Below are 16,101 nucleotides of genomic sequence, written 5' to 3' on the forward strand. Positions count from 1 at the left end.
CCTCTTCTGATTCTAGACTTGGCTGCTCTGAACAGAGGGAGAGGAGCCTGGTACTTCCTGAGCCTCTGCCGTGTGCCAGGCACATACACGGTGCAGCGCCTTTGTCTGTCACCGAGGCTTCCAGCCTCCTTCCTCTCTCTCACCCACAAAATGGAAAGAGGTGCCAAGCACTTTCCATTCTCCCCCGATGGCTCTGGAATCATGCCCTCCTCTCCGCTCGAACCAAGGCCCAGCTCAGGTCGTACCATTCCTGCCTGGACTGTTGCCTGAATCCCACCTTGCCCAGCCAGCTGGCCCTCTACAGAGCTTTGAGAGTGGCCCATCAGAGCCTCTGGTCTGACCACATCAGTCCCCTGTGTAGAGCTCTCGGTGGTCCCCAGCAGCATCTGGAGAATGTCCAGATCCCTCAACAGTGCCCAGCAGCTCTTGGTGACCAGCCTTTGCCCACCTCCCCAGAGTCCTGTGCGTCAGGCTTGCCCACACCTTCACGTCACTGGGTTTCCCCTCGTGTTACAGGGGTGAGGGCAGTGCTCTGCCTTCTGCTGATGCTTCTCTGGAGGAGCCTTTCTCCCTCCTGTAGCCCGGCTGGCTCCCGTTTGCCCACATGCATCACTCACAGCCCCCTTTGCCTGGTCACCTCTGCTCTGTCCACTCTGCACCCCTCCCAGGCCGGTCCGAGTGCCTCTGGGCCCACACTCTCTGGTCACAGTGGGCTTTCATCATCTGTTAGTATGAATGCCTCCCCCATTTTCTGCTGAAACCCTTGGGATTAAGAGCCCAGGCTGAGCCCTTTCTGTGTCCCCACCCGTAATGCAGGGCCTTGCACATCGTAGGTGCTTATGAATGGTTGTAAATGGTGACTTTGGAGGGAGGAAGTTCACAGTTTCCATCTGGTCTTAGGATATAGATGCCTCCTTGCAAACCTGGGCTCCAGGGTCGGGGGCTCCGAGACCCCAGACACTAAAGAGAAGCGCTCTGGGCTCCGGCAGAATTGGGCTCAGACTCATTGCTTTACCTCCTTTGTCATCGATTTCCATGACTGCAAAATGGGCCAAATTCCTTATCATGTGGATATTGTAAGGAGTAAAGGAATCATTCCCATAAAGGGGCCTGGCAGTTGGCCGGTATTATTTTCTCCCTTAGACGGTGGCCCCTCAAATACTTAAGGCTGTTTCTCATAAGTCCCTACATCTTCTCTGGTCACTGAAGCCCTTTTTCCCCAGTGCTATCTCCACATCTGTTGAAACAACCTCTCAGTCCTTTAATGCCAACATTTTGAGGCTCTTAGGCGGCACTGGGTGATTTTTCTTGAGTTTGAAGCATCTTAAAGGTAACAGATTGCACAGGAGGCCTCAGCTGACGGACCTCTGCTTTATTTTTAGCACCCAGAAACTTCTAAAGATGGTTCAGTTGATTTTTCTCCCCACTGAGCGATTTCTCATGGTGGAAGCTGGCATCACACCAAGGCTTAGCCTGGAACAAATTCCTAATTCCCATTTATGGAGCAGGTGCTGAAGCTAGGCTGGGTGTTGAAGCGGTTCCAAATCTCGGTCAGCACTCGGCCACCTGTGGACTGGGCTTATTTTCTGCACAGGGAGCTGAGGAGGGGACCGACCAAGGCCCCTCCATGTACCAGACTCTGTGCTGGCCAAAACCCTAGAGCCTGGGGTTCAACCCTGCCTTCAACGCTCACACAGCGACCCTGCCAGTCACTCAGGCCTTGTGAGCCTCACTTTTCTCCTCCATTCAAAGGGGTGTTCCTCCTGTGCTGGGGACTGTGAGAGCAGCATGGCCGGTGAGCATAGGGGCTGATAGGCTATAAACACAGGACCTATACCAGCCCATGACCACCGTCAAGCACCTCTCAGGCTGCCTCTTTTCATTCTCCCACAGATAAGGCAAGTGGGGCGAGTCTGCTTAGAGATGCCCTGAGTCTGAATCTCCAAAGTCAGCTTTTCACCCAGAAAGCATGTTGTTAAACTGTTATTAGCACCACTGCTTTGGGGGCTCGGCAAGGCCAGGCAGTTGGTTGGGGGCCGCGGCTGCCGATGGCTCCTGTGCTCTGTCCATGGTGCTGACCCCATCCGAAACCAGAGCTGCGTCCCACCATCACCCTCACCACTTCCCACACCACCTTCACCTCTTACTGAGCGCTTACTCTGTGCCGGACAGCACTCTGTGACCGTGCACATATTCACCTATGTAATCCGCCCGACATCACTGTGGAGTAGACAAGATGAACAACCCCCTTTTACCGGGGAGTAAACTAAGCCACAGAAAGGCTAAGTAATCTACCAAGAGTCACCCAGCTGGCAAGTGGGTGGGATTCAGACTTGGGGCATCTGGACGCAGAACCCATGCACGTCACTGTCACGCCACACTGCCCCTCAGTCATGATGGTCACAGCCTCCAGGACAGCCACTGTTATTGCACATTTATCGCAGGCGCTGAGCTGAACGCACCGCACTTACTACACTTAATCCTCACGGCAGCTCGCGTAGGTGGTGCTGTCATTCTCTCCGTTCTGAGAAGTGGGTGCACCTGCCCATGGCCCTCCTAGCCCTCAGTCACTCAGATTGTCCGTCCAGTCCTGTCAATGCAATAACGTTTCTGGCTCTTGTTTTACATCCTAAGGGAAGCAGGTGCTTTTTGCACTGTTGCAGGACAGAGTGGGGATTGATGCGTAACATAAGTGGCCGGGCTTTGGCGGCTGTCTGATGTTTCTAACATTTCCTCTGGGTGGTGGGACAGGCAACTCTGTGGTGCTTCCTGTCTCTTCCTGAAGGCCTCTGAGGCACTTCTGTAACACACTCCTGATTCAACCCCCCTCGACCCCAGACCACAGCCCTGTCAGCTGCCCTGTGTCCCTCCGTCTTGGGGCTCCAGCAGCCTGACCCTCTGCCTGGATAACTCCTGCTCACCCTCTGGCCTCGGCTTGATGCCTTTGCCTCAGAGGACCCTTCCCTGACTCTCCAGGCCAGTCAGGGCCTTGTTATGAATCTCATCACATGCGCCCTGTATGTCTCCCCTGGAGCATCCAGCATGGGGCTAATATCTGGTCTCACTGCTGGGCTAGGAGCCCTGAGAGGTTGGGACAGGGTCTGGTTTGCCCCTTCTCGGTGCCATGAGAAGGTAGCCACCTAGGTGTGTGTCCAAGCTCTGTCCCACCTTGGATTTCCCCTCCCAACTCTGGGTTGGAGACAAACCCAGGCATGTAATCCAGCACAAACCCTCACTGTCTTTCCAGAGTGTCCTTCCAGGCAACAAACGTTATACCTTTTGCACCCTGCTTAATTTCATATTTGTTTCAGAGGAAGAGAAATACTGATTCTGATTTAACTCACTTTAATTGCTGCTAAAAGTACCAGCCCTGTGCTAGGACCTTTATCTCCTTGATGAAGGAGATGTCATCTCCTTAAATCTTCATTACAGCCCTGCAAAGCAGATGGTATCCACTCATTCTACAGATGAGAAAAGCAGGGCACAGAGAGGCTGAGAGGTTTTCCAGAGGTCACACAGCTGTTACTCGGTGGAGCTAGACTGTCAAGCCCTGGTTTTTGTGACTCAGAAGTCATTTCTTGCCTGTCTAAGCATTTGGGAATCACATAAGCTGGCTTTTGGAAGAGGTGTGCAGTCTGGCTCATCACACAGAGAAAACACTCCAGGGTTTCGGTGGGCTTGCGCAGTGAGCGGTTACTCAGAACAGCCCTTCTCCCACGGCCCAGCATGGTCCCAGCGACCTGGTTCTTCTGTTTGAGTGAGATTGCACCATCATAGTTAATAAGGTTCTGGGCAGGGAAGGGAAGGAGGCTGTTGTGGGGTGAATTTTGTCCCCCCAAAATCTGTATGTTGAAGCTCTGACCCCCAGCGCCTCAGGATATGACTATATTTGTAGGTGGGTCTTTAAAGAGGTGATTAAGGTAAAATGAGATCATTAGGGTGGGTCCTAATCCAGTATGACTGGTGTCCTTATAAGAAGAGGAGATCAGGACACAGACATATACAGAAGGATGACCACATGAGGACACACAGAGAAGATGGCCACCTGCAAGCCAGTGAGAGAAGCCTCGGAAGGAGCCAACCCTGCTGACACATTGATCTTGCACTTTCAGCCTCCACAACTGTGAGAGAGTCATTTCCTATTGTTTAAGCCACCCAACTGTGGCATTTCGCTATGGCGGCCTGAGCAAACTAAAACAGAGGCACAGGTAGCCAGGAACCTCCCGTAGGATCTGACTCGATGAGGCCAGATTGTTCACAGTTCATGTTTGTAGCCAGGTCATCTTTTGGAGAAAATTTGCTGAAAAAAAGCAGCTTTGCTGGCCACACCCCAGCGAGACTGCCTCCCTGTGCAGGAGGCCTACAGGCCCCTCCACACTAGCGTCCTTGGGGGGCCTGTGTAGGGCACCTCGGGCGGTGTGGCCTTTGGCAGAACCGCCTCCATCCTTACTCCGCAGCTGCCTGGTCGCCATGGTAACAGTCCCTCCCCCCCCCCCCCCCCCCCCCCGAGCGTGTGCTCCTACCAGGACATCTGGATAAACCACACTTTGCTCAGTTCAACCAGTGGAGCTCAAGGCCACGTCCTTCTCCTCATGGAGCCCTTGCCCACTCTCAACACCCAGCTTGCCCAGGATACAGCCAGTCCGGTGAGCCCTAGCAGCAGGGCCTTTGCGGGTGCTGACCCCGGGGGAGAACTCCACATTGTGTGGAGGTGCAGTCACTCCAGGATAGAGTGGGCAGTGGCAGGAACACCGGCTGGAAGTTCAGAAGCCAGGATTCCATCCTTGTTCTGCCTCCACCTCTGGCCCTGGGCCGGTCACCTCCCCACCCTCATCTCCCTCTCCTCCTTCGTGGGATTGGAGGGTGGGCGGTCCCTTCCGCAGGGACATCCAGGTGCCCGACCTGAAAGGGGCTGCCCTCACCAGCCCTCCAAGGGTTTGAGTGTGTTTCGGAGCTCAGTTACTTGCTGTGTCTTTACAAGCGTTTGTCGTGGCATAGCCGCTAAACCCCGTCACAGTAGGTGATACCTGTGTAATTCTCTGGCAGTTATGGAGTGCTTTACAGACCTGTTTCTCGCTGGAGCCCCTCGGTGGAACGAACCAATGATGTTTATTCATTTCACGTGCCTGACTCATTTTATGGTCAGCGGAGATTTGCCCGGGAGATGGGTGATGGCCCTCGTACCGGTGCTCCTGGGATAGGTAAGGGAGACCAAGGCTCTGAGAAGTGCACCTCAGACCTCAAAGGAGTGAGGGCCACAGCAGCATAGCCACCTTCTCTCCAAAGTTTCAGGACCCTCCCAGTGGGATCCCACAGAGCGGCGTGGCTTGGAACTGATCGGCCATGGTGCCTGGGGCTGGTGTTACCCCACTGGCTTCAGGACACCAGGCGATGCTCTTGGCAGCAAGAGATGAAGGAGTTTCTATAAAAATCTCTGCAAACCTGATGACTCTGCAAAGGCTCACCTGGATTACATTCCTGTGTCCTTGGCAGTAAGAACCACAGACTTCCTTCTGGAATGGAACAGGACAAACCCGCTTCTGCGCTTTACTGACCCCCAGGCATCTTGCACACTAGCAATAAAGGGGGGCTTCTGTTACAACAGCAAGATTGCAATCCCTCTTCTAAACCTGGGCTACTTCTCCACCAGCGGGGAGAGGTGGGCGCATGAATCCACCAGTTTATAAAGCTTGATGGGAACACGGCCACACCCATTCATTTCCGTATTGTCTGTGGCTGTTTTTGCATCACAGAAGCGGAGTTCAGCAGCCTGGACGAGATGAGATCTTGTGGCCTGCTAAACCTAAAATATTTCCTCTGGCCGTTTACAGAAAATGTCTGCCAACCCCTGGTCTAGAGGGTGACACGTTTGCTCATTCACACTTGGCCACTGAAGGAAAAGGGGACTGGAGCCAGACAGCTGCCCGAACCAGAGCTATCTTCCCAGGCCCCCGGGTGCCCCAGGGAGGCGGCAGCCCCTCCTGCCCACTTGTCCACGCTCCTGTGGCTGTGTTTTTCCTCTCGTGTTCCTGGAGCCTCAGCTCACACTGGTCCAGAGAAGCTGAGTGACTGGCCCAAGGGAGGCGCCGCATGGATCTAAGGCAGATTTAAGCCACTTGCCTGCAGTGTTATGCCACATGCCTTCTTAGGAGTTCACTTCCAAAGCACCTACTCCTTGCCAGGCCCTGTCCTCAGCACATCACGTGCACCATCTTAATTAATCCTACCGCTACCCTAGGAGGTAAGGCGTACCATTGCCATTTTGAACTTGGGGTAACTGAAGCACAGAGAGGTTTAGAAACTTGCACACACAGCTAGCAAGCAGACAGAGCCCGGATTCAGCCCTAGGCTGTCAGGGGCCGGAGTTCTCGTCCCCACTCTGCTTTGCCTCCCAAGTCACAGCACACTGTATACTGCATATTGCAGGTTCCGGAACTCAACTTAGTTCCAGTCCCAGGCTGGTCCCCCTCTGCCTGGCCCCGAGCAAGTGGCTTCTCTTTGCGGAGCCCCCATTTCCTCATCCACAGGAAGGGGGGGCACCTCACTCACACATGGAGAGGATTGAACAGACACAGATGTGAAGCCATCTGATCAGCCCGCAGGGCATCTCAGGTGGGCACAGGTACCAGTCTGGTATAAACTGGAGCTTGGGGTATAAACGATCTTGCCTGCACCCAGATGAGTGAAACAGATGATAGGTCAGCCAGTATTTGCAGCCTGAACAGAAGGCCTTCTCTTGTGGGTGGGGAGTAGGGGAACCCAACCCCCATTTTAGGGAGTTCACTCTAGCTGAGACTGGGGGGCTAACCAGAGGCGGGGAGCCCCACTGAGGCTTAGGCAGCCTGGGCTTAGGGCCAGAGCAGAGGGATCTCCAGGTGGACGAGCACAGGCCACGGAGGCAGGTTGGATGTGATGGAGGGAGAGGGAGGGATCCAGAAGCTGCCCTGATTCCTGGCTCTGCGTTTCGGGGCTGGGGCTGCTAACACAGGGAACTGCAGGGAAAGAAGAGGTCTGGAATGGAGGTAGAGGAAGCTGTCCGTGATAACTAGCATTGCACCCGTGTCTTTTCCCCAGCTTCCAGGAAGCAGACTGGGTGTCTGAGTTCCCAATGGATGCCATAACTTCCCACAAACTGGGCAGCTTAAAACAACAGAAATCTATCGTCTCACAGTTCCAGAGGCCTGAAGTTTGCAGTTAAGGTGTTATCAGGGCTGTGTTCCTCTGAAGCCTCCTGGGGAGGATCCTTCCTTGCCTCTCCTAGCTCCTGCAGCCCAAGGCATCACCCCAGCCTCTGCGTCAGATGCCACATGGCCTTCTCCTCTGGGTGTCTCTGTTTCTCCTTCCGTGTCTCTTATAAAAACACTTGTCATCAGATTTAGGGCCCACCCAGGTAACCTAGGAAGACCCCATCTTGAGATCTCAACTTGATCATATCTACAAAGACCCTTTTTCCAAATACAGTCACATTCACAGTCTCTGGGGGTTAGGATGTGGACATGTATTGGGGTTGGGGGGGCAGGGGGGAGGCACCATTCAACACACTGCACTGGAGAAGAATACATCGCGCCCAGCCAAGGGGTGTGGACCGGAGCTAGTCTACCTTCTCCCTTCATCCTCTGCGCGTGACCTGCTCCCCTCTCCGCCTACCTGTGTCTGACAAACTTTCCTAGGAGGGAAAATCATTCTTAGCTGCCAAAGTGTGATTGAAAGTTAAGCAAAAGCCATCAGACACTTGGAGTACAACTAGATGGGAAAATAGAACATGAATAATTCATCCAGCTTTGCCAGGGGGCGGGGGGCTCCTTCCCAAGAGAGGTCAGTCCTGCCATGAAAAAAGCACTGGCTACACGTGGGATTCATGCAGCTGCTTCTGAAGTGGGCATGGGGGAAGCCACCTGTGGGTTAATCCTCGAAACGAAAGCGTGCTCCAGGGTCATACTCAACCCCTGATTTTGCAGATAGGGGAAACCGAGACTTACAGATGGAAGTGACTTCTGCATGTGGAACTGGACATTCCAGAGAGAGGTAAAACCAGACCCTGGCCCAAGGCCCCCAACTTCCAACCCAGCACTGGTCCTGCCAAAGTCCAGGCCACTGTGTATGGTCAAGTGTCTCAAAGTCCACAGGCATGTGGCCACTCAGGTGGGAGTCCCGGAGGAGTGTTTGTGGTGTCTGTTTGGGACGTAATTACTGTGCTCTGGAGGCTTCTCCGCACCTACTTCGCTGGTCAGGAGTCCGTCTCCAGGCCCCTGCTCTGTGATGTGGCCATGGGGATTCAGTAGGGACAGCCCCTCTCGATAATTTGGCTCTCACACACCCGATGGCCAGTGAGGAGCTGGGCACCCACAGGGAGATCCTCGTCCTGTGACGAGCAGAGCCAGAGGTCTTGGAGAAGCCGTCCCGGGACTGGGTGATGGTGGACCCGGTTGGATGGCCACGCCCTGAAGGATGCTGTGCTGTCCTGGAGGTGCTGGGTCAGGCTGTGGGCCCTGGGATTCAGAGGCACACATTGGCCATGACTGTGCTTTTGTCTTCCTCCCCCAGCATCAGGTGGAAAGGAAGCTCTGTGCTTCACATCATCTTTCCCCAGCACCCACTGTATCCAGTCCTTTGTTTGAAACAGCAAGAGAGATTCCCCGAGTGATGTGTAGGCTGTAAGAGCCGTGGTCCACGGCTGTTGATGGGACCCAGGCATTGGAGACTCTGTCTCCTCAGCCCATGCACAGGGTCCCCGGTCCACGTGGGTTCCCACCTTGGCCGACTCGGTGTAGCCCTGGTTCAGGCATGTTAGCTGTAGAGCCTGCAGACATGACTGAACCCCGCAGATTAGCCATCATGGCCTCGTTCAGAGTTCTAGCAAGTGTTTGCAGAAGGCAGGCCAAAGCTGAACATGGTTGTTGTGAGGCGATCAGGGGCGGTTGGAGTGCCGGGGGTCACGGGAAACAGGCAGCAGGAAGCATGTGCACTGTAATCAGGCAACACCCATTTGCTTGGCTTTGGCCCCTATGTGAGCCTGGAACCAGCGTCTGGGGGCCTGAGAGAGGAGCCTTCACGCCACCACACTGCCCTCTCTCTGGCCACTGGCGTCCACAGCCTCCCAGGTTAGAAAGATGGTTCATAAACCCCAGTTTCGGTCTCCACGAGCCAGAGTTCAGACATCATCCTCTGATCCCTTCTCTGTTGGGCTGGATTCCAGAACATCTTGAGGCCGGGAAGGAAAGAGTTTGGACACTGACTCAGTCAAGAGGGTTAGGTGACCCTGAAGTAACAATCAGAAAGTCTCAGAGGTGACAAGAGCCTGCTGATGGGCCGTGAGGCTCACGGCACAGCACGTGCTGGCTCTCAGACCTTCAGCCTGGAAGTGACACGCAGCACTTGTCACTTCTGCCCTCTATTCATGGGCAAAAGCAACAAGTCACAACGGCCCGAGCCCCCTCAGGCCGCGTGATGGGTCTCCCTGGGATGCTGAGGGAACCACCTACAAGGCGAGGCATCTTCACTCCCTGCGGAGGGTATAACCCTGGGAAACACGGTAAAAACCCACGTCCCCTGACAAGCGACACAACCGGGACTCAAACCTGACCTGCGTGCCCTAAGGCCCGGCACTTCTGTTTCTCCCAGGCCCTCTTTGGCTTTTGTGTCCCAAGTCCTGTGGGAGAACCTCAGTCCCCGTTTGCAGAACATCTGACAGGTGCTGTAGTCACACGCATTTCTTAAACGACGGCACTTTTTCTCCAGACACCATTTGAAGTTCAGTAGGAAATTGAAGCCGTTCTCAGCAGGCAGAGCCCATGGGACGTCACCAGCGGGGGCTCAGGCTGAGAAGGATGGGGCTGCAGGTTGATGTGGATGGAATTCACATTCCAGAAGTCTTGGCTCTTTTTCTCTCTCAACCTTTAGTCTCACTTTTTCATGATTTAATCTCTGCTTCTTATCGTACCAGAAAACCACAGTTTCCTGGGAAACCAATTCAGGCACTGACGACATAGCTCCTTTTTTCCCTCTCTTTCTATTTTGATGTGATTCTAAGTTTCTGGTTAATGGTGTGCTTCTAGCAAGCAAGATTTGAGCATCTGCACAGAGAGCCTTCTCTGATTGCACAGATTCAACCATCTTTTCTGATGTTTTATAAATTTTACTGTTTATAGAAGTCAGAAAATGCCTCTTTCTTACTGAGAGAGGAAGCAGCCTGGGGCAGGTGGAGGAGGGGGTGCTGACAGCAGATGAATGTCAGAGTTTCAATCAGTATTTTCCAGATAATAAAAAATAGGGCTTCCCTGGTGGCGCAGTGGTTGAGAGTCCGCCTGCCGACGCAGGGGACACAGGTTCGTGCCCCAGTCCAGGAGGATCCCACATGCCGCGGAGTGGCTGGACCCGTGAACCATGGCCGCTGAGCCTGCGCATCTGGAGCCTGTGCTCCGCAACGGGAGAGGCCACAACAGTGAGAGGCCCGCGTACCGCAAAAAATAATAATAATAATAAGAGCAACTGACATTCGTTGAGCTCTGTGATGTGTTAGGCAGTTGCCAAGGGCTTTGCCTCTTCTCATCTTCACAGCAAACCTATGAGGATAGAACTGTTAGCCCATTTTACAGATGAGGAAACTGAGGCATGGGGAGCTGGTTGGATGGTGGGGGGACTCACCCAGGATCACACAGCCAGGAGGTGGCAGAGCTGGCATTCTCTGAATCCAGAGCTCACGTGAAAAGAAGAGGGAGGAGGGGGCATTTCCATAAGAGGGAACAGGCTGTGCAGAGCCCCCATGGGGCTGGGGAGACCAGAGACCGAAGGTGTCGCTGTTCGAGAGGAAAGTGCCTTTAGGGCAGAGCGACTAGTAGGATCTGAAGCCAGAAAGGTAGAGAGAGGCCAGGGCATGCCAGGCCTTGGATGCTACAGCAAGGGGTTATGATTTGCTGTTGTAGGCAACAGCGAATGGACAGGAATCCAGCCTCACCACTTACTGCTGAGTCACCCTGGACAAGTTGTTTACCCTCTCTGGGCTCCAGCATTTCAGTCAGAGATACTTCCTTTCCAAGCAACAAAATTCTTGACGCTAAACAGAAAATGGACTTATTGGGTCCTATATTTAACCGTCCAGCGGTTACCGTTTTCGGGTGAATCCTCACCCAGGATTCTAACGGTACTGACAGATCTTCCTCTCCATCTACTCTGTCTCTGGGGCGGTCTGCCCCTGCCCCAGGCTCCGGGTTTCCCCTTGTCATGGCAGCAGATACAGTCCCTTCCTCTCCACACCACCCAGCCCGCAGAGGTGATAGAGCTGCATCCCAGCGTTCCCAGTATTCCAAGTCTGGAGCCCCTCCCCTGGCACATCTGACACCAGATGCTTATCCCTCGTGGTGACTGTGAGTGGGAATGGAAGGCACAGATTAGAGCTGAAAACCCAGAAAAGCAGAGAACCTTTTCCCCAAAGCAGAGTCTTGATGCTGTGGGCGGAAGGGAGTGGGTGCGGGTGGGGGAGGGGGAGGGGAGAAGGGGGAGGGCGGGGCGGGGGCGGAGGGGAGCCAACCGATACCTGTCCACTCAGCTCAGACACGATTCACAGAGTGACGGGGAGAACTGCAGTTGTTCACCTAGTGTGTCCACAGCCCAGCATGTAGTAGGCACTCAACAAATGCTCCTGGCCTCCTGCTTGGCAACTGAAAGAGGAGGGGCAGAGGGGAGAAGCCTCAAGGGTTGCCCTGCGTGGGGCCGGGCGGCGGATGGGCACTGGCTGGAGAAAGGGCACAGGTCAGGGAGGAGGCGGCAGTCCCGCCTTATGGGAACAGTGGGCAGGCATCCAGAAGGGACAACCAGCAGTTGTTCGACGACAGTCGGGTCTGCAGCTTGGGGACTGCGTGGCGGGGTGTTTGTCCAGGAGTCTCAGGAACGGAGCCAGCTCAGATGCGGGGTAGGTGGGTGTGCCGACGAGAGGCGTCGGGAAACCCGAGGGTCTCCGAGCTGGGAAAGGCAGAGCCGCGAGGGCGCCCTTCCTTCACCGCCCCTTCCTTGACTCGGCCACCTAGACATCGTGGACATCAAGCCGGCCAACATGGAGGACCTGACGGAGGTGATCACCGCGTCCGAGTTCCACCCGCACCACTGTAACCTCTTCGTCTACAGCAGCAGCAAGGGCTCCCTGCGCCTCTGCGACATGCGTGCGGCCGCCCTGTGCGACAAGCACTCCAAACGTAAGTGCGCATGCCCGGCGGGGCATGTCTGGGTCTGCACTTGTTGGAGCTGCAGTCCCCCGTCCACGAGCCCCAGGGCTCCTCCAGCGGAGCCCTGGGAACAGCCCCTCTCTGTGTGCCGAGCCTTCTCCTGAGGGCTGAGGTGTCAGCACTCAGGGTGGCGAGGGCAGATCTCCCTCTCTGGGTGGAGCGAGGGCCAGCAGGGCACACACAGCCATCCAGGCAGGCTGTCTGTACCTGCCATGCTCCAGGCACTATTCTTGACACGGGTGCAGCAGGAACCAATGGGCAGACAATAAACTCCTAACTAGGTGATGTGATGTCCAGAGTGGTGAGTGGTGTAAACAGCCGCCAGAAAAGCAGAGTATAGGGAGGGTCACGTCAGTGCCACTGACTGAGGAGGTTACAGAGGAACAGCCTCTCTGAGGTGCTGAAGAAGTGCGCCATGCAGATCTCTGGGGGAAGAATCTTCTAGAAGGGGGACACTGCAGGGGGCAAGGCTCCAAGATGAGAAGGCACCAGTGTGGCCAGATGATGATGTCTGTATAATGGAATATTTAAAATACTGACTTAGGAGGTTTTTAATGACGTGAGGGAATGATGTTTAAAGATTCCATGGGGGAGAAAAGCAAGGCAATGACTACTTCACTGAAAGAATGGAAACAGAAAAGCATGGGAAGAAATACTTCCAGAAATTGTCCCTGAGTGTGTGTGCAGGAAGGATGGAATTTAGGGAGAATAGAGATGGTTTTGTGTCCGCCCACGCTGCTTGAATGACGTTCTTCGTGGGCTGGATGTGAGAGTCAGAGCCCCTCTTGGCTTCTGTAACTGTGTTAGCTGGTTCCCTGGGGTCTGAACAAGCAGCCACCCACCAGGGCGGCCACCACTCATACATTTCCCCAGCGCAGGCACACAAGCATAGATTCCAGGCACGTCCTCATCATACACCCGGTGGTGTGGGGCTGCATGTGAATCAGCCCACAAAGTCAAGTGCAAGAGCTGTAACTTTATTTTGATGACTCAACTCCATTGAATTTCTCGTCCCCTCTCCTGGGGCTGTGATGAGCATTAATTAACTATAGGGCCACGGAGGAGTCTGCCTCTCGAGAAGTTCCAGAAGGCTTTGGCACGGCCAAGGTATGAAGGGAGGGACATCGCGCCTTTTGACTACCAGGGGCTTTTTCAGTGGCTGGTGACACTGAGGCCAGGAAATTTTTGCATAAATGCAAAAAGTATGCTTTTGGCATAAATGTTCCTAGATGAAGTTGGCCTTTAATTTTCTTTGCCTACACTCTTTGCCCAGTTTTATTAAGAAGATTGTTCTCTTGTAAAATGAGCTGGCTGATTTCTCTTTTTTCCCTAGAATATTTAGTATAATATGTCAGCTCCTTGAAGTCTTAGTAAAACTCAAGTGTAAATCTTTTTTGATTATTGGTTTATATAGGTTTTCTATGAGAGTTAATTTGCATCAAAAATGTATTTTAAATTTTTCTAGAATTTTCTTTTCATTCTCAAACTCAATACTTTGCACTTTCTCATTAATGCCAGTGACAGGATTGTTCATCAGTCTTTGTACAATACATTGCAGCTTCTGTTTTCCTTCCTTCATTTAATTTGCCATAAGTTGTGAGTAGAGGAGATATCTGCCCTGCTGTCTGCTTTCTCCAGATCGCGTTTGTTCTTAGCCCTTGTCTGGCAAGCAGACGATTGCCAGTTAGGTAGTTATTTTTAATCAGAACAAATGGTTGTTATTGGAGCCAGATCTCTTTATAAGGAGACTTGGAGGTTAGGACCCATTCTTTGCATCTCACTTCTATATATTTACTTAGTTACTACTCAGAACTCAGGGGATGGCTGATAGAGACACCCCCAGAGATGAATGGTCACAGCATCATTTTCTCAACAGATAAGACCGTGATTTTCTGTTCTCTGAAGGAAGGGCGTCCCGGATCACAAGTGGATCACGTGTTGACTTCTGCCGTTGGGCAGATGAGGAAACCGAGGTCAGAGAAATGCAGTGGCTTCCCCAGGCTCCTCCCCGTCAAGGGCAGAGCCAGGAAGCATGGGCTGCTGCTACCCAGCCCACAGCTTGCTGTCTTTCTCCAAAGCAGTAGAAATCTGGGTCTTTTGTCTGCTAGTCATTATGACAGGGTAACCATGGAAACGACTGTGCTTGAATCCTCAAAATAGACAGTTATTTCTGCTTTTCACAGCACAGAGTCTGCCAAAAGGAAGGGCTGTGCCGAAGCACGAAGATTCCCTAGAATAGGTGGTAATGACAATTGCTCCCCCTGGTGGAACCCCTATTCTATGACAGCTCGATGCTGGTTGAAGCAGGAACCGCAGTTAACATTGGTCAAGGGCTTGCTACACACCAGGTGCTGCTCGAAGTTTACATCTCATTAAGTTCTGAGAGCTACCCTATGATGGAGGTACTCGATTATTCATTTTATAGATGAGGAAACCGAGTGTATTGGTTTCTTCTGGCTGCTGTAACAAACAGTGGCTGAAAACAACACAGATATATTCTTTTACAGTTCTAGAGCGCAGAGGTCTAAAATTTAGGTGTCGCCAGGCCTGCATTCCTTCTGGAGGCTTTGGGGGAGAATCCGTTTCCTTGTCTTTTCCATCTTCTAGAGGTCACCCACGATCCTTTTCCATCTTCAAAATGCATCACTCCAACCCCTGCTTCCATCATGCCATCTCTTCTTCTGCCTTTGACCTTCCTCCTTCTCTCTTATGATTACAGAGGGCCCACCTGGAGAATCCAGGATAATCTCTGCAGCTCGAGACCCTTAACTTAACATCTGCAAAGTCTTATCATGTGAGGTAGCATGTACAGGTTCTAGGGATGAGGATGCGGCCGTCTTTGGGGGCCATTATCGTTTATCACAGAGGCACAGAGAGGTTAAGACATTTCCCTAAGGTCACACAGCTAGGTGGAACCAGGATAGAGGCTCCAGTAGTCTCATGCCTATCAGCCTGTGTTCTTTCTCACTTAATCTTCACAGAAGCCTTGAGAACAAAGAACTCTTATGGAAACTGTGGATGAACCAGTTTCATTTAAAGGGTCTGGGTGGGGTAGACTCCCAGGACTCATCCCTGGTAATGGATCTGGGATAGAAAGACCAGACCTAGCCCCCCTCTGTTGGAGAGGCTCCAGATATCTGGGGGCAGAGCCCGGGTAAAGCCCCCATCAGAGGGCACAGCCAGGGCCTTGTAGCTGGATCCTGAGGCCCGTGTGGCAGGAGCAGAGTCGGGGGAGGTGGGGTGAGGTTAGAGGCGCACGGAGAGAGGAGGCTCCACATGTGGAGAGCAGAGGGTCCACATGCAGAGGACTTTACAGACCATGGCGGGGGCTCTGGGTTTACTCTGAAAGGACAGGAGCCACAGGGGGCTTTGCCTGGCTGTGTTTTAATAGGAGCCCCCTGGCTGCTGAGAGGAGGGCGGAAGTGGGGGCCAGCTGGGAGATTAGCCCAGTAACCCAGATGAAGGATGCTGACGCCCCGAGCGGCCTGGGTGTGGTGAGTGGAGGGGGTCGGGTCGTGCATCCGCACGGAAGGTCAGCTTTGCCCACGGACTGAATGGAGAATGGAGAGTGAGAGAGGGTGAGGGGTGGCCGCAGGCTTTGTGCAGAGAGAGGGCGCCTGGCTTTATGGAGCAAGCAGACTGGTAAGTAAATGGGAGCGTGACAGCGGGCAAGTCTCTGAAGGCTGTGCGGCTGCTCTGATGTGGTCAGCTTTAAATTAAGGTGGTCGGAGGAGGCATCTCTGCACCTTGAAGAATGAAAGAGTGAGCCTGGGACGAGAGGCGGCAGAGGGAAGGGGGTGAGGGGCGTGCCGCGAGAGGGGCTTGGCTGCAGTGGGGTAAAGGGACAGCGGGGGACCACAGTTGGGGTGGACGTTATTTTGTC

The 16,101-nt window shown here is 53.5% G+C and overlaps 1 protein-coding gene across 3 annotated transcripts in view; it reads left to right on the forward strand.

Annotated features, from left to right (window-relative positions):
- Positions 1 to 16,101, forward strand: part of PPP2R2C (protein phosphatase 2 regulatory subunit Bgamma) — a 138,555-nt gene that overhangs the window by 101,103 nt on the left and 21,351 nt on the right. For all 3 annotated transcript variants that reach the window (XM_067736833.1, XM_067736835.1, XM_067736834.1), the window contains exon 6: positions 12,024 to 12,188. In XM_067736833.1, the coding sequence (XP_067592934.1) occupies positions 12,024 to 12,188 (165 nt within the window). The remainder of the gene's footprint in view (positions 1 to 12,023; positions 12,189 to 16,101) is intronic.

The sequence above is a fragment of the Pseudorca crassidens genome, chromosome 4 (assembly GCF_039906515.1).
Source record: "Pseudorca crassidens isolate mPseCra1 chromosome 4, mPseCra1.hap1, whole genome shotgun sequence".
Taxonomy (NCBI): Eukaryota; Metazoa; Chordata; class Mammalia; order Artiodactyla; family Delphinidae; genus Pseudorca; species Pseudorca crassidens.